Genomic DNA, 27,511 nt, shown 5'->3' on the forward strand with positions numbered 1-27,511 from the left:
CAATATATCCTTCTCTCCGTATTTTAACAATTACCAGTATTTATTTTCTTATGATTTTTGAATTCATAGATAATAACGTAATTATGTTGAAAATTGCCGCCATTGTTTTCTTCTATTCTTCATATCCACTGCACGAGAAAATAATAAGAATTCATATACTCTAAATCCAAACTAATGTAAAATTTTCAGTTCTCTCTTTACAACTACTGTCTGATCCATGTCAAACAGCAACACGGGTCGGCAACAAACTCAAAACTGTAATACAGGATGCATATCTAAACATGAAACACTCAACTCGTCACCGTTGCAGACATCTCGTTCTAACGAGACTCGACAACCTAATGAACCTTCCCGGGTTCCCCACTCTCAGATGTCCTCCTATCTCCTTCATAAAAACATGCATAAAGGAGCTAGTTGAAGTGGCTGAACACTCGTGCGTGGGCAGCCGATGGATTCATTCCTGCGTGAATGAGTCCTGTGATTCCGGGCTTCTTGATGCTTTTGTACACTCAAAAGAATCCATTCGCACGTGAGACCCTATCGTTTCTTGCATTGTGTTCGATACTGAATCTGGTTCCTCAATTGGATCACTGTAGTCCTTTCCTTTTGCATCGATGTTAAGATAATCAGTCAGAACTTTTTTTACACCCAACCCACGCTGAGGGATCTTGCCGATGGTGATGAATGGTGATCTGTCTCCCCTCAGAGGGCTAACTAGCTGTGCGGGTGAAAAGCTTGGTGTGGTGAAAGCTGTTTTGTATGGTGTGCTTGAGATGGGCACCGAGTATGGAGTAGGATTGCTCTTGTGTGAAATCAGACTCACGTTCGAGATTGATGGGAACTGATCAGAATGCCGCATCAAGTCATCTACATAAAGCAGGTCATCGATGCGTGCCACAATGTTAAATGCCAGGCTCTCCAAAACCCTTGAATAGCTCTCCAAGATGGATTTCCCGACATCCTAGCAGATCAAATTTGACCAATAAGTACAAAGAAAAAAACAATTAGAAGGCATGAATGAGAACAAATTTTTTAGTGGTAAAGTCGGCACCTTATTGTACTGAATCTTGCTCATATCGAGGGCTGTCTGTGGAAGACCAGGGAACCGTTGCTTCAAACACATTAACAAACTTTCTGCTCTTTCTGGAAGCAACTCCTTTTTCTCTGCATCAATCATCAGCTCCTTGACCATTTCCCATGATGACTTCGAACCAAATCTGTTCACAATACTTGTAGGTTTTGGGTTTGCTTTTTTATGCCACAGATAGATCGAGGCCTCCACTCTATTCGCAATCTCTATGGCTTGATGTTCAGAAGACAAATCAAGGAAATCAAGCAGGCATTCTGCGGAAAAATGATCTGACGTAATGTATCGATAAATAACATCCCCTAAGCTTGCTTTTCCATTCTGAAACCAAGTTAAAACAAAAGATTAACAACCATGTCTTTGCAATTACACATCACCGGAATCTTGAGGACGTTTCAAACCTTTGGAAGAGATTCCAGATATGATTCAGGGACTTCCATATCTGCTAAAGTAATACTATTGATTGCCATGGCAGCTTTTAATATTTGACTCGTGCAATCGCGTTTGTGCTGCAATTGCTTTCTTGAATTTTTATGGAGTCCACCGGAAGGAACTCGGGGCACAGGTAGCCACCATTTTTCCTCTTGGCGCTGTAACGCTTTTCGGAAAGAGGTTGACCCATCCGCATCTGGGGCTAGAATCCCTTGATCAACATACCAGAACTCTGTATTGTCAAAGCCATCTAAGATTTCCTGCAAGGACTGGCTAAATTCAGAATGGAACTCTCAAAAATGGATCTAAGTGGCAAATGAAGAAGTGTTTAGAAGCTTACAAGAAGCATGTTATCCAATTTACGAAGGGCAGGGAGATTAACGTAAAGATCTGAGCGCGGTCTGCAAGTCATGACCTGAATTGAAGTATATACGAGTCAGAACAATTTCAAGGAACTGATCACTTAGGACCTGAAATTGAAGTATAAAAAAACATAGCCCTACACTTTAGAGTTGCTTATCACAATATTATCACATAAGTTTATATGAGCATAAAGGCTCCAAGCCTGCATTTACATTACAAATGCACCATTTATAATGCAGCAAATTAAACATGACGTACGCTTTATTAGTCATTACGGGAACTTATACCTATAAGTTCTCACTTCAACTCACAATTGAAAGTTTTAACCATTCTTTAGGTGTCTGTTGCCATTCTCAGTACAATATTTAATTGCGCAGAGGGTTTCTGTATTGAAAGCCGAAAGATATTGTGCTCTTCTAAAAATCCACATTGGTATCAGATTGTACCTCTAATTTGCTTCCATCAGGAAAAGTTTGCCAAGAAGGCATCAACTCAACAATGTGATCACTCACACAAAGAAGCCATTCCATCTCTCTTCGCCACATTGATTTCTTCACTTTTGGTAGAGGTTCTAGTCTCCAAAGTTGCCCGAAAAGGGTAGCTGCAAGAGGGAACCACAGAATAAGAAGAATTAGCATCAGAATCTACAACAAACTTTTCGTTAAACAACGCCGCAAATCAACCAATCCATAGTTTTAAGACATTGAGAAAGTAAATCAAAAGCACGTACCACAAAGATTAGTAATGGCATTTGATATCGCCAATGCTGTGCAAACTCCATTTCCACAACCTGACATGTCTTCTCCAAGCAGCAATTTTGAAAACCTTTCCTTCATCAACTCAGTCTCTACAATCCCATAAGCCAAAACCAAACATTTTTAGATGAAAAACCATGAAATTGACATGTAGCTTGAGTGTCGGGCCTATTTGGAATTGCTTCTGTAAGGGTTAAAAGCACTTTATAACAACTTTAAACGTGCTTCAAGGTCCTAAAAGCACTTTAAACCCTAGGTAGGTGCTTCTAATAAATGCACTCCCATCATAAGGGTGTATAAGCAAAAGTGCTTCCTACAAAAGCAGTTCCAAACCAGCTATGAATTGGAGGGGAATAATACCTGATATTGTCGACCCTTGTTTCTCTAGTTTCCTATCATCCAAATGGGTTTTCTCCGCCGCTTCATCACCATTCTCACTGGTGCAATCCGGCGCCTCGCCTTTCTGAACAGGCCAACCCAACGACGGCGGCCAAGATGACTCCTCCGAGCTGCTGTGGCTCTGCTCCTCCTCGTGCCCCGTCGTCTCCGACGTCAGACAATCCGAACTTGAACTGCTCTCACGACCCTTCTCCTCAATCAAATCCTCAAAGCTCCCAACTTTATCCAAAGCTTCACCAAAAAATCCGTCACTTTTCTCCCCAATAACGTCATCTTTCTCCGCCAAACCCTCCATTAAAGCTCCTCCTTCGTCACCAAAACCCGGCGAATCACAGAAAGCAGAGTTGTTCACCATCATACCATCGTACCGAAGCCTTCCCAGGCAGCAGGAGTTGGAGATTCGAGCTCTGCAATGCAAGTTCCGGAGATACTTCGACGCCCAGAAACCGAAAAGAGAAAATGGGTTGTGGGAGCTGAGGCTTCTGAAGCTCAGTAATGGCAGACAGAGCTTGAGGTGGTGATCTTGTAGGTGGGTTCTTCCTTCTCTTTCCTCTTGGTGAGTGAAAGCTCTGTCCATGGGATCTCAACCATGTCTGATAGTGAAAGGCAGATGGTGAAATATGAAGAGAAAATGGTGGGGTTTTCTGGAGAGAAGAGGTTTGTGGAGCCGGTAATGATTAATGGAGCTTGATCAAACACATGAACAGCGAAAGAGAGAGGCGCATTTGAACTTTGAAGAGCGTATTTGGTTCGAGTTTATACTAGGAGAATGCTAGCTTTTATCTTCTACTACTGTTTCCGTCTATTTTTTTGGTTCACTTTTTAAAGATTATTTGTGTGATAAAAATTAGAGTAAATGTCAATAACCATCAAACTTTTTTGGAATGATTTCAAATTAGTTTCAATTTTTAAAAATATTTTAAATAACTACTCAACGTTTTTGAAATTAGATATATGTTAGATCATCAGCATTAAGTGACGACTTTATCAATATTAAGTTAGTCTTTACTAATGTTTTGGACAATACTAAATTAAAGTTTGTCTTTATTAATTGTCGTCTTTAGAGCTCTAATTTCCTAAACCGACTCTTTTTATCCAAGTTAAGCTATAAATTTGCCTAGCTAAATTGCATTGATTTGGAATTTCAAAGCTTTGTAGATGACTTGAGAGTTGAGAGTAAGAACCTAGCCGCTTTAATAATTGTCCAGACCACCACTTAATGCTAGTGAACTTAAACAAATGTCCACTTTTCAAAACATTAGGTAGTTATTTGAAATGTTTTAAAATGTTATCACAAATTTGGAATCATCCCTAAAGATTTGGTAGTTATTTGGATGTAACTCTAAAAATTAACTAAAATGAATCCGTTTAGTCATCTAGTGTTTATTCATATAAATGGCTAAACTATATTTCTCACTTAAACATTGAATTTGAAAATGTTAGTTGAACAGTTAAACAATTCCTAATTTGATTGATTTTTTTTTCTTTTGCAGAATTAAAGAGTGAGCAAAAAATTAGAAGGTTTTAATCATCAAACAACATTACAAAATTAAATGATAGAAGATTGGTAGCATCTTCTTTCTATTATGTGAAAGATATACTACTTTAAACTAATCTAAAAAATTTAAACTAGGATGCATAGCAAGAGCCGATCCACTTTAATCAATGTGTTCATCTTAAATCTTGAATATTTTTAATTAACCTAAACCGCCAGTAGCTCGCTCTCTCTCTCTCTCTCTCTCTCGTTAGCATTTGACAAGGATTAGAAATGATACATGTGTATTAAAAATAATAATGCCAACTTGGGTTTGAAAAATACAATAAAGAATGGTTATGGGAATCGTGCAATCGACGGATCTCTCAATGATGTCTGCCAATTTATCCTTGTTTAGTTTGTAACTTGGAGCTCATTGGTTGTGGTTGCAATGACCATATTACCCTTCTATAAATTTTGGGATCAAGTGCTCATATGATTGTGTCACCCCTTTAACTAGGTCCATAGTGTAAAACAGAAGCATTGTACAGAGTTTATATGTTGATTTCTTTCATATGCTTGTCCTCTGATTGAAAATTCTGCATACACTCAATGGTGGTGCCCTGTCCATTGTAATTTCTCAAGTGGATAAAAAGTTAATACTTTTCTAGCTCACCTCAAATTTAAGATTCCACTCGGAAGTCCCAACGTGCACGAAACTGACAAATCAGTCCTCAAAGGCGGTGGTGGCCCATCAAAGCCAGGATTATTTTGCTTTCCAAACCGTCTTTTCGATTTCTTATCCCAGCCTTTAATTCTGGAGTCGACCTTATCCAACCTGCATACTATCCCATGTCTGGCGAGACAAGGATTAAAATATATCGTTGATATTATCATGTTTTTTTAGATCACTTCTGATATTACAGCTAATATCGTGATATTAATTCTAAAAATACTTCTGCATACTATCCCATGTCTGGCGAGACAAGGACTAAAATATATCGTCGATATTATCATTTTTTTTAGATCACGATATTTCGTAATTTATTATTTTAATTATCGTTAATATATCAAAATAAAATTGATATTATTATGATATTATAGTTAATATCGCGATATTAATTCCAAAAATACTTCAAAATTTCTTAAAAATCTCCATTTTGCACATAGAGGGATTCGAACCCCTCCCATTTGAGGCCTTAACGCCTTAACCATCATATCACTTATGTTTTTGTGATAATATGCTAAAATATTTATATATATGGTTTTGTTTTGAATTCTTTTTACAAGAAACAAATTTGCACATATTCCAAATTTTTTGTGGTATTATATTTTAAATTATGTCAATTAATTACTTAGTCAATGGCATGTGGTTTTTAATTTTTCTATTTTTTATTTGGTCACTTACATGGTAAGGCTGGAAAAAATTCCCGAAAATCCCAAACCAAACCAAAAAAGTCACAAACCCAAACCGAAAAATCCCAAACCAAAACCATCCCAAAAAATACCAAAATTTTCGATATGGGATTGGTTTCCAAATCCCATTTGTTTGGTAATCCCAAAATACCGAAGTATTTGGTTTCCTATTGACTTTTGGGTTTTGGTTCTTGAAAGCCATTGCCATGATTGCTGACTACTCTTCACAGTACACTTACTATACACATAGAGATGATGAAGATAGTGAAAATTTTGAACCTCATAGGAACTCTATGTGGTACTAAGTCACTCATATATCTTACCATGCAATGTATAAAGTATAAAATATTGTACTAATTCATTATATATAAATGATTATGGTGTGTTTAAACTTTTTTTATTAATTACTACATATTTTCTACACTCACAATGTTTGTCAGCTCGCTATATAATCAACTTAAATAAGTTAAATCCATCATGCAATGCATTTCCTTCCAATTTTTTGTAATAAACTAATAGATAATTAACTAAATAAACATCATGTAAAGTTTCAATAAAAATTTTCAAGTTTTTCTTACAATTTCCGTGGTTTTTATTCAATTTTTATCGATATCGATAATATCCCGATATTTCTATCGATATTTCCGTATTTTTAAACTACCGATATTTTCGATATCATCGATATTTTCTACCTTGGTGAGACAGCTTTCGCCATGGTCGTTAAATTAAGTTCTGGCGGCGTTGAAGGCGTGAAAGAAGATTCTTCTGCCACGCTTTTACAAAGTTGCTTTTGATCTTGATGTTACAATGAATGTTTGTCTCCAATTTCTCCAATCAATCATTCATTAATTAAGGGTATGTTTACGTAACGGAAATGAGCGTGCAAACAAACGGTATTATTTTCATTCATGATATCTCATCGGTTTCTATTATGATCAGTAAAAAATTGAGTGTTTCTAATTTAAAAAATAAACTAAGATATTACGCCAACTACGAGGAAGTAGTTTATATTATACTTTTATAATCAGAAATAACACTCATTCACGATTTCTCATTATCATCGTTCAAGATTCTTCTCATTTGAATTAAGTAAACATGTCAACAGAATCTAAGACAGCTTACCGTTTAGTTATATCATGAAGTAAACAAGTTACGAGGGGTTTGGCAAATTGCATATTTTATTTGACCAGAAAGAAGGATACGTACATGATACACGCTACTAGCTTTAATTTATTGCCAAATTACAAAGCAGTAATCCTACTTAATTAGTCACACTAGTGGCCAACTGCTTCAAATTCCTTAACCAGACCACTCCACGGCCTTCAACCTTTCCTTACATTCAATCACGGCATAGTATAGGCTGCAACATTAGGTTATGTTAGTAAAAAAATAATATTAAACAAAAAAAAAAGTTAGGTTGTTACTAATAAATCATAGTTTGACAATTGCGTAAAAGAAACGTTGCATTTTTATGTTTTAGTGAGTAATTTTAAGTACGTATCATACTGAGAATTGCATGTATTTATAAATTTACCTCCGCACTTGTAACCGACTGGGCGGTTGGCAAAGTTGCAGCGCTTGGGAATGGTTATGGCAACCTCAGGCTTGACACCAGAGCTCTTGGCAGTGTTAGAAAGCAGGATGGCGCAGAGGCAGCTAGGGTTGTGGCCCAACCTCTTGACTTGCTTACAGCAACTATCGGAAACAGCAGCTTTTTCATATTTTGCAGCATCTGCACAAGGAGCAAACTTGAAGGCCTCCTCATCTGGACTAGCTTTTCCACAAGCACTTGCCCCATCAGCCCTTTCAATCACAGCAATGCTTAAAACTGCAAGAAACCCTAGTACGCAAATAAATTTCACTGCAGCTGCCATTTTTGTGTTCCTTACAAAGTTCACTATACAGAAGTTTGGAGTTGATATTTTGTCCTATATCTTACAATTCCACAAGGATTATCTCTGTGTGATGAGGTTTTTATAGTTGAATCCGATCCGAAAATGTGGGTTTTCCATTCGTTCACCCAGTACTAGTGGAAGTGGCACTAGAACCAAATTGCTTATTTAATTTTTAAAGCACTTTTGGATACAGAAACTGGCCAGTGGGATATCTGTTTCATTTTTACTCCAATAAAAAATATAGCATTGATCATTAGATAGTATGAGATGAAGCCATTACTGACAGTGAAGATCCGCAAAAAAACCCTTGTTGCTGAGACACCTCACCCAATTCTCCAAAAACTCCATACCGACATGTTCCATTGAAATTTCTCCTCTTCCTACGTGTGAATACGTGTAACCAACTACCACACTAGGTTAAATCTTCCAAGATAAACAACTGTTCAACCACTTCACCAAAAGCAGATAAGAATTAAGTCGGCTAGTCGACATAATGTATCAGCCTCTTGCACTCGAGTTCGAATAACCCTTGCTGTAAATTTTGTCTTCCATTAATCGGATTTGATTTGTTTATATGGACGTGTGTGCAACTATAATTTGTTTCCTCTAACAGACGTCCTACAATTTTAATGCAAGTTCCTTCTGTTTATAGATATTGGACATTTCCTAATGATCAAGGTCTAAGTAATAAGAAACTTCTACCTCAAATGGTTAAGAGCATTTATCTCTGCATCCGAAACTATGTGTTCAAACCCCACATCACCAACATCGCTTGAATAAAACATTCCCCTCCAGCCTGCGGCCTTATAAAACGTTGGTTCAGGAATATTATGATGCAAGAAGAAACAAAGGTCGAGGGAAGGATAATGAGTTTATGATGCAAGAAGAAACCCCTTGAAGAAGAGGTAATTCTGGCAAACGGACTTCTGTGCAAATTATATATATATATCTTTATCAGTTCATATCACAAGTGGGCATTTGGTCTAGTGGTATGATTCTCGCTTAGGGTGCGAGAGGTCCCGAGTTCAATTCTCGGAATGCCCCTCCTTTTTGCAAGTTTTTATTGTCCATGGGAGATGATGCGAGCACTCCCTTCTCAATATATCCTTCTCTCCGTATTTTAACAATTACCAGTATTTATTTTCTTATGATTTTTGAATTCATAGATAATAACGTAATTATGTTGAAAATTGCCGCCATTGTTTTCTTCTATTCTTCATATCCACTGCACGAGAAAATAATAAGAATTCATATACTCTAAATCCAAACTAATGTAAAATTTTCAGTTCTCTCTTTACAACTACTGTCTGATCCATGTCAAACAGCAACACGGGTCGGCAACAAACTCAAAACTGTAATACAGGATGCATATCTAAACATGAAACACTCAACTCGTCACCGTTGCAGACATCTCGTTCTAACGAGACTCGACAACCTAATGAACCTTCCCGGGTTCCCCACTCTCAGATGTCCTCCTATCTCCTTCATAAAAACATGCATAAAGGAGCTAGTTGAAGTGGCTGAACACTCGTGCGTGGGCAGCCGATGGATTCATTCCTGCGTGAATGAGTCCTGTGATTCCGGGCTTCTTGATGCTTTTGTACACTCAAAAGAATCCATTCGCACGTGAGACCCTATCGTTTCTTGCATTGTGTTCGATACTGAATCTGGTTCCTCAATTGGATCACTGTAGTCCTTTCCTTTTGCATCGATGTTAAGATAATCAGTCAGAACTTTTTTTACACCCAACCCACGCTGAGGGATCTTGCCGATGGTGATGAATGGTGATCTGTCTCCCCTCAGAGGGCTAACTAGCTGTGCGGGTGAAAAGCTTGGTGTGGTGAAAGCTGTTTTGTATGGTGTGCTTGAGATGGGCACCGAGTATGGAGTAGGATTGCTCTTGTGTGAAATCAGACTCACGTTCGAGATTGATGGGAACTGATCAGAATGCCGCATCAAGTCATCTACATAAAGCAGGTCATCGATGCGTGCCACAATGTTAAATGCCAGGCTCTCCAAAACCCTTGAATAGCTCTCCAAGATGGATTTCCCGACATCCTAGCAGATCAAATTTGACCAATAAGTACAAAGAAAAAAACAATTAGAAGGCATGAATGAGAACAAATTTTTTAGTGGTAAAGTCGGCACCTTATTGTACTGAATCTTGCTCATATCGAGGGCTGTCTGTGGAAGACCAGGGAACCGTTGCTTCAAACACATTAACAAACTTTCTGCTCTTTCTGGAAGCAACTCCTTTTTCTCTGCATCAATCATCAGCTCCTTGACCATTTCCCATGATGACTTCGAACCAAATCTGTTCACAATACTTGTAGGTTTTGGGTTTGCTTTTTTATGCCACAGATAGATCGAGGCCTCCACTCTATTCGCAATCTCTATGGCTTGATGTTCAGAAGACAAATCAAGGAAATCAAGCAGGCATTCTGCGGAAAAATGATCTGACGTAATGTATCGATAAATAACATCCCCTAAGCTTGCTTTTCCATTCTGAAACCAAGTTAAAACAAAAGATTAACAACCATGTCTTTGCAATTACACATCACCGGAATCTTGAGGACGTTTCAAACCTTTGGAAGAGATTCCAGATATGATTCAGGGACTTCCATATCTGCTAAAGTAATACTATTGATTGCCATGGCAGCTTTTAATATTTGACTCGTGCAATCGCGTTTGTGCTGCAATTGCTTTCTTGAATTTTTATGGAGTCCACCGGAAGGAACTCGGGGCACAGGTAGCCACCATTTTTCCTCTTGGCGCTGTAACGCTTTTCGGAAAGAGGTTGACCCATCCGCATCTGGGGCTAGAATCCCTTGATCAACATACCAGAACTCTGTATTGTCAAAGCCATCTAAGATTTCCTGCAAGGACTGGCTAAATTCAGAATGGAACTCTCAAAAATGGATCTAAGTGGCAAATGAAGAAGTGTTTAGAAGCTTACAAGAAGCATGTTATCCAATTTACGAAGGGCAGGGAGATTAACGTAAAGATCTGAGCGCGGTCTGCAAGTCATGACCTGAATTGAAGTATATACGAGTCAGAACAATTTCAAGGAACTGATCACTTAGGACCTGAAATTGAAGTATAAAAAAACATAGCCCTACACTTTAGAGTTGCTTATCACAATATTATCACATAAGTTTATATGAGCATAAAGGCTCCAAGCCTGCATTTACATTACAAATGCACCATTTATAATGCAGCAAATTAAACATGACGTACGCTTTATTAGTCATTACGGGAACTTATACCTATAAGTTCTCACTTCAACTCACAATTGAAAGTTTTAACCATTCTTTAGGTGTCTGTTGCCATTCTCAGTACAATATTTAATTGCGCAGAGGGTTTCTGTATTGAAAGCCGAAAGATATTGTGCTCTTCTAAAAATCCACATTGGTATCAGATTGTACCTCTAATTTGCTTCCATCAGGAAAAGTTTGCCAAGAAGGCATCAACTCAACAATGTGATCACTCACACAAAGAAGCCATTCCATCTCTCTTCGCCACATTGATTTCTTCACTTTTGGTAGAGGTTCTAGTCTCCAAAGTTGCCCGAAAAGGGTAGCTGCAAGAGGGAACCACAGAATAAGAAGAATTAGCATCAGAATCTACAACAAACTTTTCGTTAAACAACGCCGCAAATCAACCAATCCATAGTTTTAAGACATTGAGAAAGTAAATCAAAAGCACGTACCACAAAGATTAGTAATGGCATTTGATATCGCCAATGCTGTGCAAACTCCATTTCCACAACCTGACATGTCTTCTCCAAGCAGCAATTTTGAAAACCTTTCCTTCATCAACTCAGTCTCTACAATCCCATAAGCCAAAACCAAACATTTTTAGATGAAAAACCATGAAATTGACATGTAGCTTGAGTGTCGGGCCTATTTGGAATTGCTTCTGTAAGGGTTAAAAGCACTTTATAACAACTTTAAACGTGCTTCAAGGTCCTAAAAGCACTTTAAACCCTAGGTAGGTGCTTCTAATAAATGCACTCCCATCATAAGGGTGTATAAGCAAAAGTGCTTCCTACAAAAGCAGTTCCAAACCAGCTATGAATTGGAGGGGAATAATACCTGATATTGTCGACCCTTGTTTCTCTAGTTTCCTATCATCCAAATGGGTTTTCTCCGCCGCTTCATCACCATTCTCACTGGTGCAATCCGGCGCCTCGCCTTTCTGAACAGGCCAACCCAACGACGGCGGCCAAGATGACTCCTCCGAGCTGCTGTGGCTCTGCTCCTCCTCGTGCCCCGTCGTCTCCGACGTCAGACAATCCGAACTTGAACTGCTCTCACGACCCTTCTCCTCAATCAAATCCTCAAAGCTCCCAACTTTATCCAAAGCTTCACCAAAAAATCCGTCACTTTTCTCCCCAATAACGTCATCTTTCTCCGCCAAACCCTCCATTAAAGCTCCTCCTTCGTCACCAAAACCCGGCGAATCACAGAAAGCAGAGTTGTTCACCATCATACCATCGTACCGAAGCCTTCCCAGGCAGCAGGAGTTGGAGATTCGAGCTCTGCAATGCAAGTTCCGGAGATACTTCGACGCCCAGAAACCGAAAAGAGAAAATGGGTTGTGGGAGCTGAGGCTTCTGAAGCTCAGTAATGGCAGACAGAGCTTGAGGTGGTGATCTTGTAGGTGGGTTCTTCCTTCTCTTTCCTCTTGGTGAGTGAAAGCTCTGTCCATGGGATCTCAACCATGTCTGATAGTGAAAGGCAGATGGTGAAATATGAAGAGAAAATGGTGGGGTTTTCTGGAGAGAAGAGGTTTGTGGAGCCGGTAATGATTAATGGAGCTTGATCAAACACATGAACAGCGAAAGAGAGAGGCGCATTTGAACTTTGAAGAGCGTATTTGGTTCGAGTTTATACTAGGAGAATGCTAGCTTTTATCTTCTACTACTGTTTCCGTCTATTTTTTTGGTTCACTTTTTAAAGATTATTTGTGTGATAAAAATTAGAGTAAATGTCAATAACCATCAAACTTTTTTGGAATGATTTCAAATTAGTTTCAATTTTTAAAAATATTTTAAATAACTACTCAACGTTTTTGAAATTAGATATATGTTAGATCATCAGCATTAAGTGACGACTTTATCAATATTAAGTTAGTCTTTACTAATGTTTTGGACAATACTAAATTAAAGTTTGTCTTTATTAATTGTCGTCTTTAGAGCTCTAATTTCCTAAACCGACTCTTTTTATCCAAGTTAAGCTATAAATTTGCCTAGCTAAATTGCATTGATTTGGAATTTCAAAGCTTTGTAGATGACTTGAGAGTTGAGAGTAAGAACCTAGCCGCTTTAATAATTGTCCAGACCACCACTTAATGCTAGTGAACTTAAACAAATGTCCACTTTTCAAAACATTAGGTAGTTATTTGAAATGTTTTAAAATGTTATCACAAATTTGGAATCATCCCTAAAGATTTGGTAGTTATTTGGATGTAACTCTAAAAATTAACTAAAATGAATCCGTTTAGTCATCTAGTGTTTATTCATATAAATGGCTAAACTATATTTCTCACTTAAACATTGAATTTGAAAATGTTAGTTGAACAGTTAAACAATTCCTAATTTGATTGATTTTTTTTTCTTTTGCAGAATTAAAGAGTGAGCAAAAAATTAGAAGGTTTTAATCATCAAACAACATTACAAAATTAAATGATAGAAGATTGGTAGCATCTTCTTTCTATTATGTGAAAGATATACTACTTTAAACTAATCTAAAAAATTTAAACTAGGATGCATAGCAAGAGCCGATCCACTTTAATCAATGTGTTCATCTTAAATCTTGAATATTTTTAATTAACCTAAACCGCCAGTAGCTCGCTCTCTCTCTCTCTCTCTCTCTCGTTAGCATTTGACAAGGATTAGAAATGATACATGTGTATTAAAAATAATAATGCCAACTTGGGTTTGAAAAATACAATAAAGAATGGTTATGGGAATCGTGCAATCGACGGATCTCTCAATGATGTCTGCCAATTTATCCTTGTTTAGTTTGTAACTTGGAGCTCATTGGTTGTGGTTGCAATGACCATATTACCCTTCTATAAATTTTGGGATCAAGTGCTCATATGATTGTGTCACCCCTTTAACTAGGTCCATAGTGTAAAACAGAAGCATTGTACAGAGTTTATATGTTGATTTCTTTCATATGCTTGTCCTCTGATTGAAAATTCTGCATACACTCAATGGTTAAACCACGAATGAAGGATATCAAAAATTTTAATGTATTTTCGTTGACGGTCAAAAATTTCTTGTTCTTCAAGGACAAGTTTTAGTGTTTGCTATCACCTGAAATTTAAAAGCAAGTACTAAAATGTTGAATCCTAGCAAACTATTGTAAAAAATATATATATATTTAAAAAAAAAAAACCCTTTTTAGGAAATTTATTTTAAAATACCAAAAAGATGTAAACCCCCAACAAAAAGGTTGGCATTGTGAGATGTACCCCGGGGCATTCCAGTAAAACCGGTCTGCTTTTAGAAGCAGAGTTTCCAAGTTCAAAAACCAATAAATAATTCAAAGTATAGGCCAAAACACTTTGGAAGTATAAAACAAAGTTATGCTGGAAGAATATATCTCAATCTTCTAAAAGGAGTTTCAAATTGTTCATATAAACAGTGCTATAATCTTGACCAAAAAAAAAAAGTGCTATAATTAAACTACTGTTGCAATTAATATTATAATAGAAATGTGAGTGTAAGCTAAGTAAGCATCCTACATAAATTAGAAGATTTTTTATTTGTATAATTTGTATTATTTGAAAGGTGAGTAAAATTCATCATAAATAGTATAAATAAGGCACAGATCAAAGACAAATTAATTAAGATACAGCTGAGTCGATTCTCTCCATCTATCTGCCCTCTCTTTCCCTCTAAGATATTATTTACTACAACAACTAGCAACTAGTTTTTTTTTTTTAAGTTATTATATCAGATTAGTTAAACAAGTTAACGAAATTGGAATATACAAATCTAAGATTCTATTGTTTGGTTCATATTACAAGGCTATGAAGTGTCAAGTTTACCTATAATGGCCAAGATTGATTAATTTGAATTTGAAATAGCGGTTGGAGAAGACTACTAGATTGACTATATTAAAATTTTCATAAGATTGGAAAGAGGCAAATAATCTTGAGTATGGCCAAAGATACATGGCCTAAGATGCAGAGGTTGAAGAATGTCAAATTTCACATCAGAACTTGACTGTTACACCCTTATCTTATCTAATGAATGTTTTCACTATTATTTGCATCGATACATTTGATTCGTAACTTCACACACACGTTGGTATGTGTATATGATTAAACCAAAATCAGTATAGTAGTCTCTTAATCATCTCTAGGAAATCTTATCGACAAAAAAAATTTGTTTATGGTTTAATGATTTGGGGCATTTCATGATTAAGTTTTGTTTATGCATGGGACAATGGACAGCATTTTCATGATATTGACCAAAGTAGTTAGTGAGAAAGAAATAAAATTAAGATCCATAATAGGGTACTAATTATATATGATCAATATACAACAACTCTGAAGTCTCTACCAACTACAGATGCCTTAAATTAAGAGAAATTTTTCAGGGTGCCAGAAATATGGCTCGTACACCAAGTGTCATGTTACAAGTGGTTTGCATATATTTTTTTTTTCAAGTATCCAACTACTTGTATTATGAATTTAATGTACGAGCCTGTATTCCCGGCACAAATAAAAATTTCTTGGCACACAAAAAAATTTCCCCTAAACTAATCTCAATTTTGTTTTGTCTGGTGACTTTCCGTGCAAGGCATTATTATGTAATTCTAATTTGTGTGTGATGAATGACATAATGAAGGTAGTTGTTCCAAGTTCGAAATGATGAAAAACGTATGTGAAGAAAGAAAGGCTCCTCCCAACCGTTGTTTGGATGTTGACTGCTACCTTGAATAAACGTAGAGGGAAAGGCAAACTTCAATTCCAAGCTGCTTCTCGATCTCTAGAAGTTAAAAAGAAAAGAAAAAAGAAGAAAGCAATGGAGCCTATGATAGCATGATGCACCACTTTTGTGCTTTAAATTGTTGATTCCTCGTTAAAGCTTGTGTTTCCATTTATTGCCATGGCTCCATCCTCCATTTCAATTTTCATATGCAATTTTTTTTTCAGAGAATAACTTATATGGCATGGATACACCGTCATGATGACGCTGTTCTGTGCCAATGAAATAAAAATATGTATAAGTTATTGTTCACATGTCCATGTTTCATTGACACAACACGTCACATGACGGTGTACTCATGTCATGTAAGTTATTCTCATCCTAAAGAGTCAGAAGTTGGCCCTTTGGCAATTTTTTTTCGGAAATGATGTAAATGTGCTACACAATTGATGGACCACAATGCTAACTATTTTTTTTTTTTTTGACAAATCTGGAATTATTATCATTTGTTTAGAGGTGTTAAAGAAGCATAGTGGACCCAAATTGAGATGTGTTACAATGTAACACAATCGCCAACACGTGTATGGATGATTTCAAATTGTTGATTGTTATGAAATTTACATTTGATCAATGATTATAAATCTCTTAGACACGTGAGCCACTGACTTTAGCAAAATCCTACATGTTTTTCTTATCAAATAACAAATTTCACTAAAAAAACCTTTCAACAATTCAACTATGACAGCAAAATATCAACTTCAAAAAGGCAACAAAACTGTTGATCTTAGGTCAAGCTCATAAGACCAATATCCACCAAAACCCTAAAACGACTCATTAGCCTAAATGAGTACTACTGCCACTGCATCTAGCCGTGAAAGAGTTTCTAAACTCATTGACTCTAAGTGACACATTAGCAATTTTGGGGGTTTCCAAGAGGAACTGCCCTAAGGGTGCGTTTGGTACGCGGGACGGGACGGGACGGAACGGGACGAAGCGTTCCGTCCCGCGTTTGGTGCGCTAAAAATGGGTGGAACGGGCTGTTCCACGGGACAGATTTTGGGTGTTTTTGTGTTCCACCTCCCCCCCTGGAACGGGTTTGTTCCACGTATGTGGAACACAATGTTTTACCATTTTAAGACAAATATACCCCATGTCTTTTTCAAAAATTACACCTTCGTTCCGTCCCGTCCCGTCCCGTTCCGTCCCGTTCCATCCCGTTCCGTCCCGTCCCGTCCCGTCCCGTCCCGTCTACGTACCAAACGCACCCTTATGGCTCCATCCATGGGTTACCTTGTTATAATCAGAAGACGCCCACATACATGCAAGGCTTGCAGCCCAGCACCAGAAGGTAATAGCATTTTGGAGTCCAATTCTCTCGTCGGTGCAAATTGTTAGCAGTTGCAGTAGTATTTTGATTTGGGTAACTTCCAAATGCACCCTAGAATCTAATCAATACATCTAGCATTTAAAAAATTTATTTTCTTTATAAGTGAAAGGTATTAAGTTTGTTGTTCTAAGTACGAGTTCGGTACAATTATAGTTATCCCATTGTGTAGCTCAAATACCCATCCTAATTATCGTTGAATGAAAAAATCATTTAAAGCTTTTTAGGGCTCGATTTTAACATAGCACTCGATTTTACATGTATTTTAGCTGTTAGATTCGATTCTACAATTATTAATTCGTCTATTTCAATCATAACTATTTATTTTATGTGCTACTCGGTGCTACATACCATCTAATAGAATAGCAATGGCCTTATAGCAGATATGCTCATCTTGTCTCCCAAATTATCGTTTTTTAATGTCAAAGAAATAATAATTAGACAAACGTTAACATAATCCTTCAAAGAGCACCAAGTTTCAATGAAGTAATGCTGTTGGGGGTTTGGGGAAGCCCATTCAGTAGAGTGGAAATAGCTCTGAAGTTGAAAGGTGTGAAATATGAATACGTTGAGGAGGACCTGCCAAACAAGAGTGCTTAGCTTCTGTAATCCGGATCCAACCCAGTTTATCAGAAGAATCCTGTGGTCCTGCACAATGACAGACCAATAGCTGAGTCCCTGGTCATTCTTGAGTACATTAATCTTTGAGGATTAAGTATATGAGAAAAGTTATCTAGCTAGACGGTGAACTAAATCATTGATAATTAAGGTTATTTTTAATAAAGTTGATTATAGCATGAATGTATAGTTTAGAGTAATAATCTATCAATATAAGTATGTTCTTGGTGATTTTGCAATAAGTATATAAGCTACAAGTTCGTTGTGTCTAGCAACATAAAATGTTTATATTACTAAAACTTAAACATTGATTAAGTTGAATCTTGTTCAAAATGCATATTTGTGTAGTTTGAATTAAACCTGACCATACATGTCTGAACCCACATAATATTATGGTAGCATAAAAGGTTTATGCTATAAAATATGAATTGTTGATCAAGTTAGTTCTGGTATGAAATATTTCTAGATTAACAACTTGAAAACATAGGTCTAGTTACATAAAATGTTTATGTCACAAACTCTTAAGCATTGATCAAGTTGATGATATGTGTTGTCTCATATAATAGTCAAACAACATTAGTTTGACAACTGAATATTATTGTTGAGTATAGGCTAGCTTGGGGTTCCTGTGTTTTTTTTTTTTTTTTTCAAAACTGCTTCTGATGTGTTGTGAGAATAAATGGTTGTGAAAAAAACATAGGTAAGTGTTTGGTAAACTATAATGGTGAAAGTGCTTTTAGCAAAAAAAAAAAAGAAAAAAAAGAAAAAAGCAATGTTAGAGTGTTGGTAAACTTTATATAAAACAGCTATTTCTGTGTAAAAAAAAAAACCAAAAAAGATATGTTGCTAAATGTATTTTAATTTAACTAGGTAGTTAAAATACTAGTTAATTTGTTTTTTTTTTCTCTGTCTTACTTTACCTAGCTCCAATTCTAAATAATTATTACGACAAAATTACTTTTAAATATTGAAATAAGATAGTTAAAATACTATCAAACATATAATAATAATCTAAAATTCTCGAGTTAATTGAAATATCGTCAATTATATAATACATATACTTGAAAATGTAAATATGTAAAAGTTGTTCAATATACAAAATAATCTAATTAGATGCATTCTTCAAAATTGATGCTATGCTATTTCTTAATGCTTCCATCTCTCTTTGATCATGGTGATTTTGGTCTTCTTCTTCATCACCATCACTATCATTCTATTGACTAAAGTCTTCAGGGTCATCAAAATGCTTATCATGTTCGGAATGCATCCTTATGTAGTTATGAAGAGTCATTGTAGCAGTGACAATCTTCACTTGCTTATTGAACGGATAATTAGGATATCCCTTTAAAATTGCCCATCTTTTTTTTTCATACTCCAAATGTATGCTCAATGACGCTTCTAAGAGAAGAATGTCTATGGTTGAATACCTTTTTATGCCCTGTTGGTTGGCCACTCCTACAAAAATATGGGAGATGATATCTTTCGTCTTTTAAACGGTCCCAAACACCCTCTCATTTGTGGGTACCATGCATCTACCAAATAATACTTCCCTTTCAAATGTAAATTTTGTTTAAACAATATTATTATTTCCAAAAGTGAAAGGATTTATAAAATTTTCAGAATTAAGAATTAAGAATAAAGGATTACCACCTAGGGGCTTAGGAAAATTCACACTCCGGCTTCTTAGAACCGATAGAAAAATCCTTGTTCAGGTGCAGTGGCTTCCCATCTAGCACAAGCATATGTGAATTGATGTCAAAATTATACGCGGCCATGACATTTTGATTTGGTTTTCTTTTCCTACCAATATATGGTACTCAATCAGGAGGAGGTATTGAAGCATCAACATGTACACCATCTATGTCTTCAAAACAATCCTAAAAATAAGGAATTAGGTTTTGAGTTGATCGCCCACTAAAACTCCACGCTGCTGACTTGTCCACAATGAAGTGTGGCTAATCTCATTCGCTAAATATATCCCATTTGTTGAACCGACGGGTATCCATACTGACCTGGTTGTTAAATTGAGTAACGCAGCTGCGTTTGTCCTTTACTCAAATTCATATTCACATTCACATTTGGGTAAGGAAGTGGACCATGTGCCTACCACATCATCATTTAACAGCCAAATTGACTCAAAATTTAACGAATGTCTAACATTGCAATAAATCGTAAGTTGATGTATGACATTGTAATGTTTAAAGGTGAGGTATGAATTTGTTATGTGACCTCAAATTAAGGTGGTAAAATGTAATTTACCCTGTTAATGAATATCCTTAAAAAAAACCCAAGTACATCTACGATCATTGCTCCTTAAAATCAGCCTATTGCTAATACTCACAATTCAAACAGCAGACAAGTCGTACGCGGATCATGTGATTTCCTCTTATCGTTTTTTATGATATCGAAAAATGAATTAATAGACAAATGTTAACTACGTCTATAAAGTTAACACAGAAATTGTGAGGAGCAATTTATGAGCGGATTTGCTAGCATGTAATATTACTAATCAAATAAGTTTACATCCATAAACTTGTCATCCGCCTATGTTATAAATTCACACCTCTACAAAATCAGGATTCAACAAACCATCCAGTATTCATAATATTTGACTATTGTAAACTTTGTGGCACTAATGACAAATTTTGATGCTTATTTGTAATGCCTTTATAAACACGAAAATCTTGTAATAAATGAGACAATAACACATATACAAAATAAATTTGTATTAATGAATTTTTAGTGTTACAATCTTTATTTACAAGTTTCCTCTGATTCGATCTCCAAAAGATGTGTAGATGTGTAAGTTGTTGATCCGAGGGTCACAATGACTTGATCTCGGATGAAGGGTTGCCGTGAGGTTTTGGCTCTTGGCGATTTGAAGGATCGGCACGGGTAGTAGTGCTTGATGATTTTTCAAAGCTTTCTGAATTCTTTTGAGTGTTTTGGGAATTTAGGTGCTTGAGCTTTGGCAGCGTCTAGGTGCTTGAATGATTTCTGAGCCTTTTTCCTTTGCCTTGGAGCCTTGTATTTATTGACTTCCCGAGTCTTGCCTACAGTTAGATTTGGTCTTGATTGTGAGCTTGATTAATTGACGAAAGAACCAGGATTTGATTTGTGGCTTGGATTGTGATTTGTTTCCATCAATCAATCAATCAATCAATTATTTGATTTTAAATCAAATAATCAATCTTGCCCAATTTGGCATTTCTATTTGTTTTTTAAATTAATTAATTTGTTTAATCTAAATTAAAATCAAATATTAATTTCCGCCAATCGTTGACATGTGTCCTTCTTGATGACTCATCCGATTTTGATGAGTCACATCCTTGTGTACGATTTGTGAGACAGATGACATATGTCATGTATGCTTTGAAATATCAAAACTTTAATATGTTGGTGAACATTTATTTTACCTAAATTTCGATATCTATAGCCTTGTTCGCTATGATGTCATAGAAAACAAAGGTTTACTGATAAGTAACTGTGTGACCAAAGTATTTTCTTTTAATATCACCCAGTTGTAATTATTAATAAATATTCTTAAATCAACTAAGTACATCTCTAACCACTGTTCTTAATAAAATCAGCCAATTGCAAACTAATACTTATAAAGAATCAGACAGCAGACAAGCTGTATGCCGTTCATGTGATTTATGAGTGGAATATCCGTTCGCACATAGTGTTATTAGTCAACTAATTTTATGTGCATAAATTCGTCATTCACCTATTTTATAAATCCGCACCTCTATAAAATCAGAAGAAAAAACCAGTCGTCTGCACAGACAAATACTACTACGTACCGCTATAACATATCATGGCTGAGGAAGTGAAGAAGTTTGGGATTTGGGGAAGCTCGTTATGTCACTGAGTGGACGTAGCTCTGAGACTGAGGGGCGTGAAAGCCGAATCTTATGAAGAGGACCTGCAGAACAAGAGTGCTTTGCTGCTCAAATACAACCCCGTTCACAAGAAGGTTCCTGTGCTTGTCCACAACGAGAAACCAATCGCGGAGTCCCTCGTTATTGTTGAATACATTGACGAGACTTGGAAGCATCAGGGCTCTCCCATTCTGCCTGAAGACCCTTACCAAAGAGCCAATGCACGCTTCTGGGCTCGCTTCATTGATGAAAAGGTAGGGATTAGTGTTTCAGTTTAATCATTTTGTATGCAATTCAACGTAAAATGCACGCTTGCGATGCTCAACAGTAAACCTAAATCATGTTGGAGCAATATTAGAAAATATGAAAATCATAAATATAATTCCGATGATAATAATCATAAAGAAATTCACAACATCAATTATATATGAGATTAATATAAACAACTAGAGTGAAAGCTAGAATAACTGACAAACTTGGAGATTGAGGCTTGCATAAATGCAATGTCCTAAAGATAGAATTTCGCCCCTACTCTTGTGCTTGTAGTTCGATAGGCGTCCATCTCCCAGGATTCAACAATCTATAATCCGAAGTCAGAGCACTTCAATCTTCAGACTCTGGCGAACTTTATATATTCCATACTCTCAAGACACAACTCGGAATTTGACACACAAAGCATGAGAGAAACAAAGTGGGGAAACCCTATTTCTCAAGAGTAAAAATTAACTCTAATTTTCTATATTTAATACCAATGGTTTCATGGGTTTATATAGAATCCAACTTCTACTTATTAAAGAGATGTAACTTTTCATCTATAAGTATACATCACTTATCAGGGGAATATCACCTAAACAGCATAACCTTTCTAAGAAATTGGTTAACAAAATTTTTCATTCAATTATTAAAATTATATATTACAATATTTCATATTATAATATATAATTTCCAACAAATCATTGATTATGGTGATTCTTACTAGAATGTTTGTTACATCTTAAGGCGTACAGTTTGACAACATAAGAATACGTCTATTTTGTTTTTTTTATATTTATGTTCAGTGCAAGCCGGGGATAATCAAAGCTTTCTTTGAGAAGGAGGAACGTTTGAAGGCGGTGGACGAAGCGCGTGGGCTTCTAAAACTACTTGAAAATGAGCTCAAGGACAACAAGTTCTTTGGGGGAGAGACTATTGGATTCGTAGACATTGCTGCTAACTTGATAGGCCACTGGCTTAAACCAGCTCAAGAAGCTTTGGAGTTGGGTCTGCTGAGCAAAGAGAAATCTCCTAAGCTCTGGGATTGGTGTGATGAGTTTGTCAGTGTCGTTAAGGAAACTCTGCCTTCTACAGATAACCTAATTGGCCTCATCCTTAGTCGCGCAAGTTCGACATAGATGCTTTACAAGCATTTCATAGCTCGTGAATAAATTACAAGAAAAATTCTAGATTGTTATATCTTGAATTTGTTTATTAAATATTCATTCAGAGCAACTATCGTATTATGTCGTTGAATTGTGAATTTTGCCTGCCAAAGATTTAAAAACTTTGGATGTGCTTATAATAAACTAGAATCGCTCCTCTCTACCAATAAGTTTTGAGAATTGATTCTAAAATAAAACTTCAACTCGAGTCTTAGACAACTCGTTATAGCGAAAGATCGGGCGGATAGAATTCATCAATTGACAGATTGGCATGACTTGTTTCTTGCAAAGAAATGCAATAAATCCATAAATGCGCGCAATGACACTGAGACAAAGATGTTCATTGAACCGTGTCTTGTGGTCAATTGGGATGGCTATGATTTTTTTTTTTTTTTTTTTGGACAAGAATGAAGCTTTATTAATGAAAGAGAAATACAATTTGTGTTAAGAAAGACCTAAACCTAAACAAAACACAAAGTCCTACATAACAAAGCAAACATAAAAAAGAAACCAAGCCCAAGAAAACAAGCCCAAAAAAAAAAGCTACAACCCCAGCCACAAAGGGAGACCCACACAAATTTAGGCCCGTAGGCTACAAAAGAAGCAGTGAACAGTAGAACCCTAATCTCCAATCGCCAAAACCCAGCCACCACCGGCACAACCGCTGCTACCTCCACGAAGGAAGACATCACACCAAACTGAAAAATGCACCCTAACCAAAAACTAGATCTGAGAGTATTAAGCACAGTCAATCCACCAAGAGCCCAAGCCTCCATAGCCACACCTGCAAGAAAAGTCACCAAAAGTAACAGGAAAACACCCTTGTTCCGACGTGAATCGTTCCGCACTTCACCCAATGTTTTCGGTAAGCCGGATTGACAGTGAGTTATGAAGGTTGGGCCTTGAGTCAAGATAGAACCCAACACTCCGAGATCTAATTCCTGGTTAAGAGTTGGAATAGATGAAGGGCAGGAAGAGGGAGGTAGGAGAAAAGGGTGTGATGGGGAGGGAGGAGGGGGATGGCGGTGAGCAGCAGTTGGTTGAGGAGCGGGTACAAAACTGAGACAAGAGCTCAGATAGATGAGACAGAACTCATAATGACAGATTATTATAAAAACCAGATCCAAGATTGTAATTAATTATCGATAATACAATTTTAATGGTGTTGCATGCTTGGGTCCTTGACGACGGTCACAGGGATTGGAGCATTCGTGAGCACATAGTTGCTCACACTCCCCAGTAGGATCCTGTTTAATTTCCACAAAACAAATAGATTAAACATATAATCCCAAATTAATTAAGAAACTCTTACTATAAAACTAAAAGAGAAAATTGGAGCATGGTCCAAAATAAAAAACCATTTGTATTCATCCCTATACTCATCATAGTGTGAAGTAGTAGTCATTTCGGATAATTTTGTTAGAACTTCTATCTTTTATTTGTGCTATTTTGAATAGAAGCTCTTGAGGTGTTACCTAAAAGGTCTAGTACTCTACGTTGTGACAAAATCGAAAAACCAATCCTCACAGAATTTTAGTTCAGTTACCAAAGTTCAATTCCATATGAAATTCAGATCAATGCTCCAATTTTCAATTCCATATAAAATTCAAGAAAACTGCATAGATACCTTTTGATGGTGCCAAGGCCTCTGCTCCCCATGACCAAAGAGTCCAGCTTCAGATCTTCAACTGCTTGAAGCAGCTTCTCCCTTGCATCTCCCCAATACAATTTTGTCACAACATTCACCTGCAAATTAAATCCCATCAAATATCAAGCACAAAAAAATCACTGATCAAAACCCAGATCAAAATTATGCCATTAATCAAAGCAAACCTCTTTCTGCCTGGAAGCAGTGTCGAGTGTGTCAAGAACTTCCGTATCAGTTTGGACACCGTACTTCGTCATAATCTCAGGCTCCCTAAACTCTGTCAATGGAATCAGAGCTGCAAAAAGCAAAAAAATCCCAGATCAGATACATAACCAATATCATCAAAGCTTCAAACTTTACCTATAAACACACAAAACATAAAATGATTAGATCATAAATTTTTATGCGCATCGACATTGAATCAATAACATGTCAGTAAGTTTTGTAGGCGAGTTTAATATAAACCCATTTTCAAATGGCATATTTAGAATAGACATTTGTTCCATAGACTAAAATACTCTGGTCGACGAGAAGGACAAGATGACCTAGCTAACTGGCATAGCTCACATCTACGAAATTATAAGTGTACTTACGAGAACCGGATTGGGCCCAGAGCTGGGTGCGGGACTCGTCGAGGGAGTTGGGGTTGATGTGGATGATATAAAGGGTGTCACCCTTGTCAGCCAAGTTGGCAATCGCCCATTCCAAAGCGTTCTTGCTGCTCTTCGAGAAGTCCATCGCCACTCCAATCTTCCTATCCTTTCCCATTCCCTCTGATCTCTCTCTCTCTCGATCTCGATCTTCTGCAACTCTAGGGTTCTATATCAGACAAGAAAACACAATCGTTGCGCGTGAACGTTTAAAAAAGACGAGTTGCGAAGCTTGTAGAGTAAGCAGAATATAAAGAAAAGATTGAGCGTTGTAGGCCTGTAGCTAAATGCTAATGGGTTGTGGGTTTTACTGTTGGCTGGTATTTGTTTTTCGTTTCATCCTGACCGCCCACGCTGGTCCAGGGGACCAGTGGTGGGTTCCACTTTTGTTTAATATGGGATTAAAGGCCGTTGGATCGTCACATGGGGCTTCATGATGTGGTCGCGTGATAGAAGCACCACGACACGATGAACGTGAACTCATTAGGTTTCGGATTGGCATGCCTGCCGGGTGTAGCAGTGATTCAGTGTTATGGATATTGGATGTATGATACTTTAATGGGTCGGTTGCTTAAGCTTTATAACACTAATTAATCAAAGAAAAGGAGTGATTTTTGTGCTCTTGTTTTTACCACTGGATTTTATTTTTAATTTTTTAATTAATGAAAAAAATAAATTAAAACATAATCAACGGATAGAAAATAAAACGTGCAGAAGGTCGAAATGGAGTACGAAAATCATAATGTTTGTTCGATTCAATGGTTCTAGAAAGGTGGTAAATGTTTATTCTCACAAGTTTGATGGTCTCTCTTTGTAACTTGTACAAAAGAAGAAACAAGGTTCACTAGAGAAATATGCATCCATGATGAAGAAAAATGATTTGATAGATTACCCGTACGAGTTTGATGGTCTCTCTTTGTAACATGTTGCTCACTGTATGACAAGCATTAAATTAAGGGAACTTTAACGAAAATTTTCCGGTGCTATTCACTTTAACGAAAAATCACATTTTTACATTAAAAAGTCAATCCTAGTACTATTCACTTTACTCTTTATTTTGTCTTTATCATTCAAACTCAAAATTTTCAAGTCATTTTCATTAGTTTTCCTTTAAATTATTAAGGTTCACTTCTTAGGATTACACAAGTGTCGTTATTATATTTTGATTTCGAGAGATTTTTTAGTATGTTAGAAACACAGTCTGATAAACTAATTGTAACAATATAATTAGTTGTAAACTTAAAAAGTAAACCGCACCTTGGAAAATCTCTCTCTAATTCAAGAGATAACCTCTTCCTATTCTCATGTCATGAATGAGTCAAGTAAACTTAGTCCACTTGTCCCTTAACAAGAGAGAGAGATGAACAATATAACAGGTGGCGTTAGCTAAACAAAATTCGTGTTAAGCCGATAGTGGCAAGGTACAGGCCGGGTCCAGCTTTGGCCCTTTAGATTGGGGCCGGCCCTCTTCGGCCCCCAGCCGCGGACCAAATGGTTGCGAAGCTGCCTAATAACAAAACCCCAAACGAAAGGAAATAAAATGGATGCGGATGAGTTGCCATTATTGTTTTGCTTTCCAGAATTTGGAAGAAGGAAGCTGATTTGCATTTTCCTTTGTCCTTGTCGTGTGACTCATACAGTCATATGACTTCTTTTTTTTTTAAACAAAACAGTCGTATGACTTATGATCGTATCTCCTTAATTCTGTAGCCAATATCTTCGCTGCAGTTTCAATTGAATTACAAGAAAAAGAAAAAAGCAATAAATTATGTGGTGCAAATGCGACAAAGCAGCTTTTACAATACATATATAACTGTTGAATAATGTGAAAAGACTTTAACTTGACTGTTAAATAGTTTTGTATTAAGTTACATTTAAGTTTTTTATGATAAAATTCAACATGTATATAGTTGTGTAGGTGGTTAAATTGAAACACTATTAGTGATTAATTGTGAACTACTAAGGGCTGGTTTGGTATTGATGTGCTTTGAAAAAAAACTGTTGTGAGAATAAGCGGTTGTGCTGTGAGAATAAGCGGCTGTGAAATAAATCAGCAGAGTATTTGGTTAACTTTTTTGTAAAAGTGCTTTTGGAAAAAAAAAACAGTCTGATAGTGAGTCTTTTCATTAAAAGAGCACTGTAGCTC

General features: G+C 36.6%; 4 protein-coding genes and 1 non-coding gene across 8 annotated transcripts; 2 read left to right on the top strand and 3 right to left on the bottom strand.

Moving 5' to 3' along the window:
• Nucleotides 1-141: 141 nt before the first annotated feature.
• LOC126592999 (rop guanine nucleotide exchange factor 7-like) lies at nucleotides 142-12,733 on the bottom strand. Of its 4 annotated transcripts, none has more exons than XM_050258837.1 (7): nucleotides 11,916-12,730; nucleotides 11,531-11,647; nucleotides 2,329-2,483; nucleotides 1,860-1,934; nucleotides 1,489-1,779; nucleotides 1,052-1,408; nucleotides 142-961 (listed from the first exon to the last, which is right to left on the bottom strand). In XM_050258837.1, the coding sequence occupies exons 1-7, from the start codon at nucleotides 12,529-12,531 to the stop codon at nucleotides 455-457; spliced, it is 2,118 nt and encodes a 705-aa protein (XP_050114794.1). In that variant the 5' UTR covers nucleotides 12,532-12,730; the 3' UTR covers nucleotides 142-454. The 4 variants fall into 4 exon arrangements, with proteins under 4 accessions (XP_050114794.1, XP_050114793.1, XP_050114791.1 ...); XM_050258836.1 differs by lacking the exons at nucleotides 11,531-11,647; nucleotides 11,916-12,730 and adding exons at nucleotides 2,613-2,729; nucleotides 2,998-3,809; XM_050258834.1 differs by lacking the exons at nucleotides 142-961; nucleotides 1,052-1,408; nucleotides 1,489-1,779; nucleotides 1,860-1,934; nucleotides 2,329-2,483 and adding exons at nucleotides 9,060-9,879; nucleotides 9,970-10,326; nucleotides 10,407-10,706; nucleotides 10,778-10,852; nucleotides 11,247-11,401 and having other exon boundaries at nucleotides 11,916-12,733.
• LOC126593003 (putative lipid-transfer protein DIR1) lies at nucleotides 7,087-7,988 on the bottom strand. Its single transcript, XM_050258841.1, has 2 exons — nucleotides 7,461-7,988; nucleotides 7,087-7,286 (listed from the first exon to the last, which is right to left on the bottom strand). Exons 1-2 carry the CDS (start codon nucleotides 7,798-7,800, stop codon nucleotides 7,270-7,272), a joined length of 357 nt encoding a protein of 118 aa, XP_050114798.1. The 5' UTR covers nucleotides 7,801-7,988; the 3' UTR covers nucleotides 7,087-7,269.
• Nucleotides 8,794-8,865, top strand: TRNAP-AGG (transfer RNA proline (anticodon AGG)). Its single transcript has one exon. It is a non-coding gene; the product is annotated as a tRNA-Pro (tRNA).
• LOC126592259 (probable glutathione S-transferase) lies at nucleotides 12,544-23,040 on the top strand. The gene is made up of 5 exons (XM_050257977.1): nucleotides 12,544-12,624; nucleotides 17,592-17,717; nucleotides 17,888-17,894; nucleotides 21,689-21,903; nucleotides 22,708-23,040. The coding sequence occupies exons 1-5, from the start codon at nucleotides 12,544-12,546 to the stop codon at nucleotides 23,038-23,040; spliced, it is 762 nt and encodes a 253-aa protein (XP_050113934.1).
• Nucleotides 23,041-23,481: 441 nt separating this feature from the next.
• Nucleotides 23,482-25,633, bottom strand: LOC126594297 (universal stress protein PHOS32-like). Its single transcript, XM_050260541.1, has 4 exons — nucleotides 25,309-25,633; nucleotides 24,901-25,010; nucleotides 24,695-24,813; nucleotides 23,482-24,314 (listed from the first exon to the last, which is right to left on the bottom strand). The coding sequence occupies exons 1-4, from the start codon at nucleotides 25,481-25,483 to the stop codon at nucleotides 24,224-24,226; spliced, it is 495 nt and encodes a 164-aa protein (XP_050116498.1). The 5' UTR covers nucleotides 25,484-25,633; the 3' UTR covers nucleotides 23,482-24,223.
• Between the last annotated feature and the right edge of the window lie 1,878 nt (nucleotides 25,634-27,511).

This window comes from Malus sylvestris, chromosome 12 (genome assembly GCF_916048215.2).
Source record: "Malus sylvestris chromosome 12, drMalSylv7.2, whole genome shotgun sequence".
In the NCBI taxonomy this organism is placed as follows: Eukaryota; Viridiplantae; Streptophyta; class Magnoliopsida; order Rosales; family Rosaceae; genus Malus; species Malus sylvestris.

Bases quoted from the DNA above. Each gene is read 5' to 3' on its own strand.
- LOC126593003 (XM_050258841.1), bottom strand. From the start codon at position 7,800: ATGGCAGCTGCAGTGAAATTTATTTGCGTACTAGGGTTTCTTGCAGTT.
- LOC126592259 (XM_050257977.1), top strand. From the start codon at position 12,544: ATGTCTGATAGTGAAAGGCAGATGGTGAAATATGAAGAGAAAATGGTG. The intron at 12,625-17,591 runs GTAATGATTAAT...AATAATAATTAG, and splicing joins AGAAGAGGTTTGTGGAGCCG to ACAAACGTTAACATAATCCT. The intron at 21,904-22,707 runs GTAGGGATTAGT...ATTTATGTTCAG, and splicing joins CTCGCTTCATTGATGAAAAG to TGCAAGCCGGGGATAATCAA.
- LOC126594297 (XM_050260541.1), bottom strand. From the start codon at position 25,483: ATGGGAAAGGATAGGAAGATTGGAGTGGCGATGGACTTCTCGAAGAGC. The intron at 25,011-25,308 runs GTAAGTACACTT...TGCTTTTTGCAG, and splicing joins CTGGGCCCAATCCGGTTCTC to CTCTGATTCCATTGACAGAG. The intron at 24,814-24,900 runs GTTTGCTTTGAT...TTTAATTTGCAG, and splicing joins CTGCTTCCAGGCAGAAAGAG to GTGAATGTTGTGACAAAATT.
- LOC126592999 (XM_050258834.1), bottom strand. From the start codon at position 12,531: ATGGACAGAGCTTTCACTCACCAAGAGGAAAGAGAAGGAAGAACCCAC. The intron at 10,853-11,246 runs GTACAATCTGAT...ACTTCAATTCAG, and splicing joins CTGATGGAAGCAAATTAGAG to GTCATGACTTGCAGACCGCG. The intron at 9,880-9,969 runs GTGCCGACTTTA...TTGATCTGCTAG, and splicing joins GCAAGATTCAGTACAATAAG to GATGTCGGGAAATCCATCTT.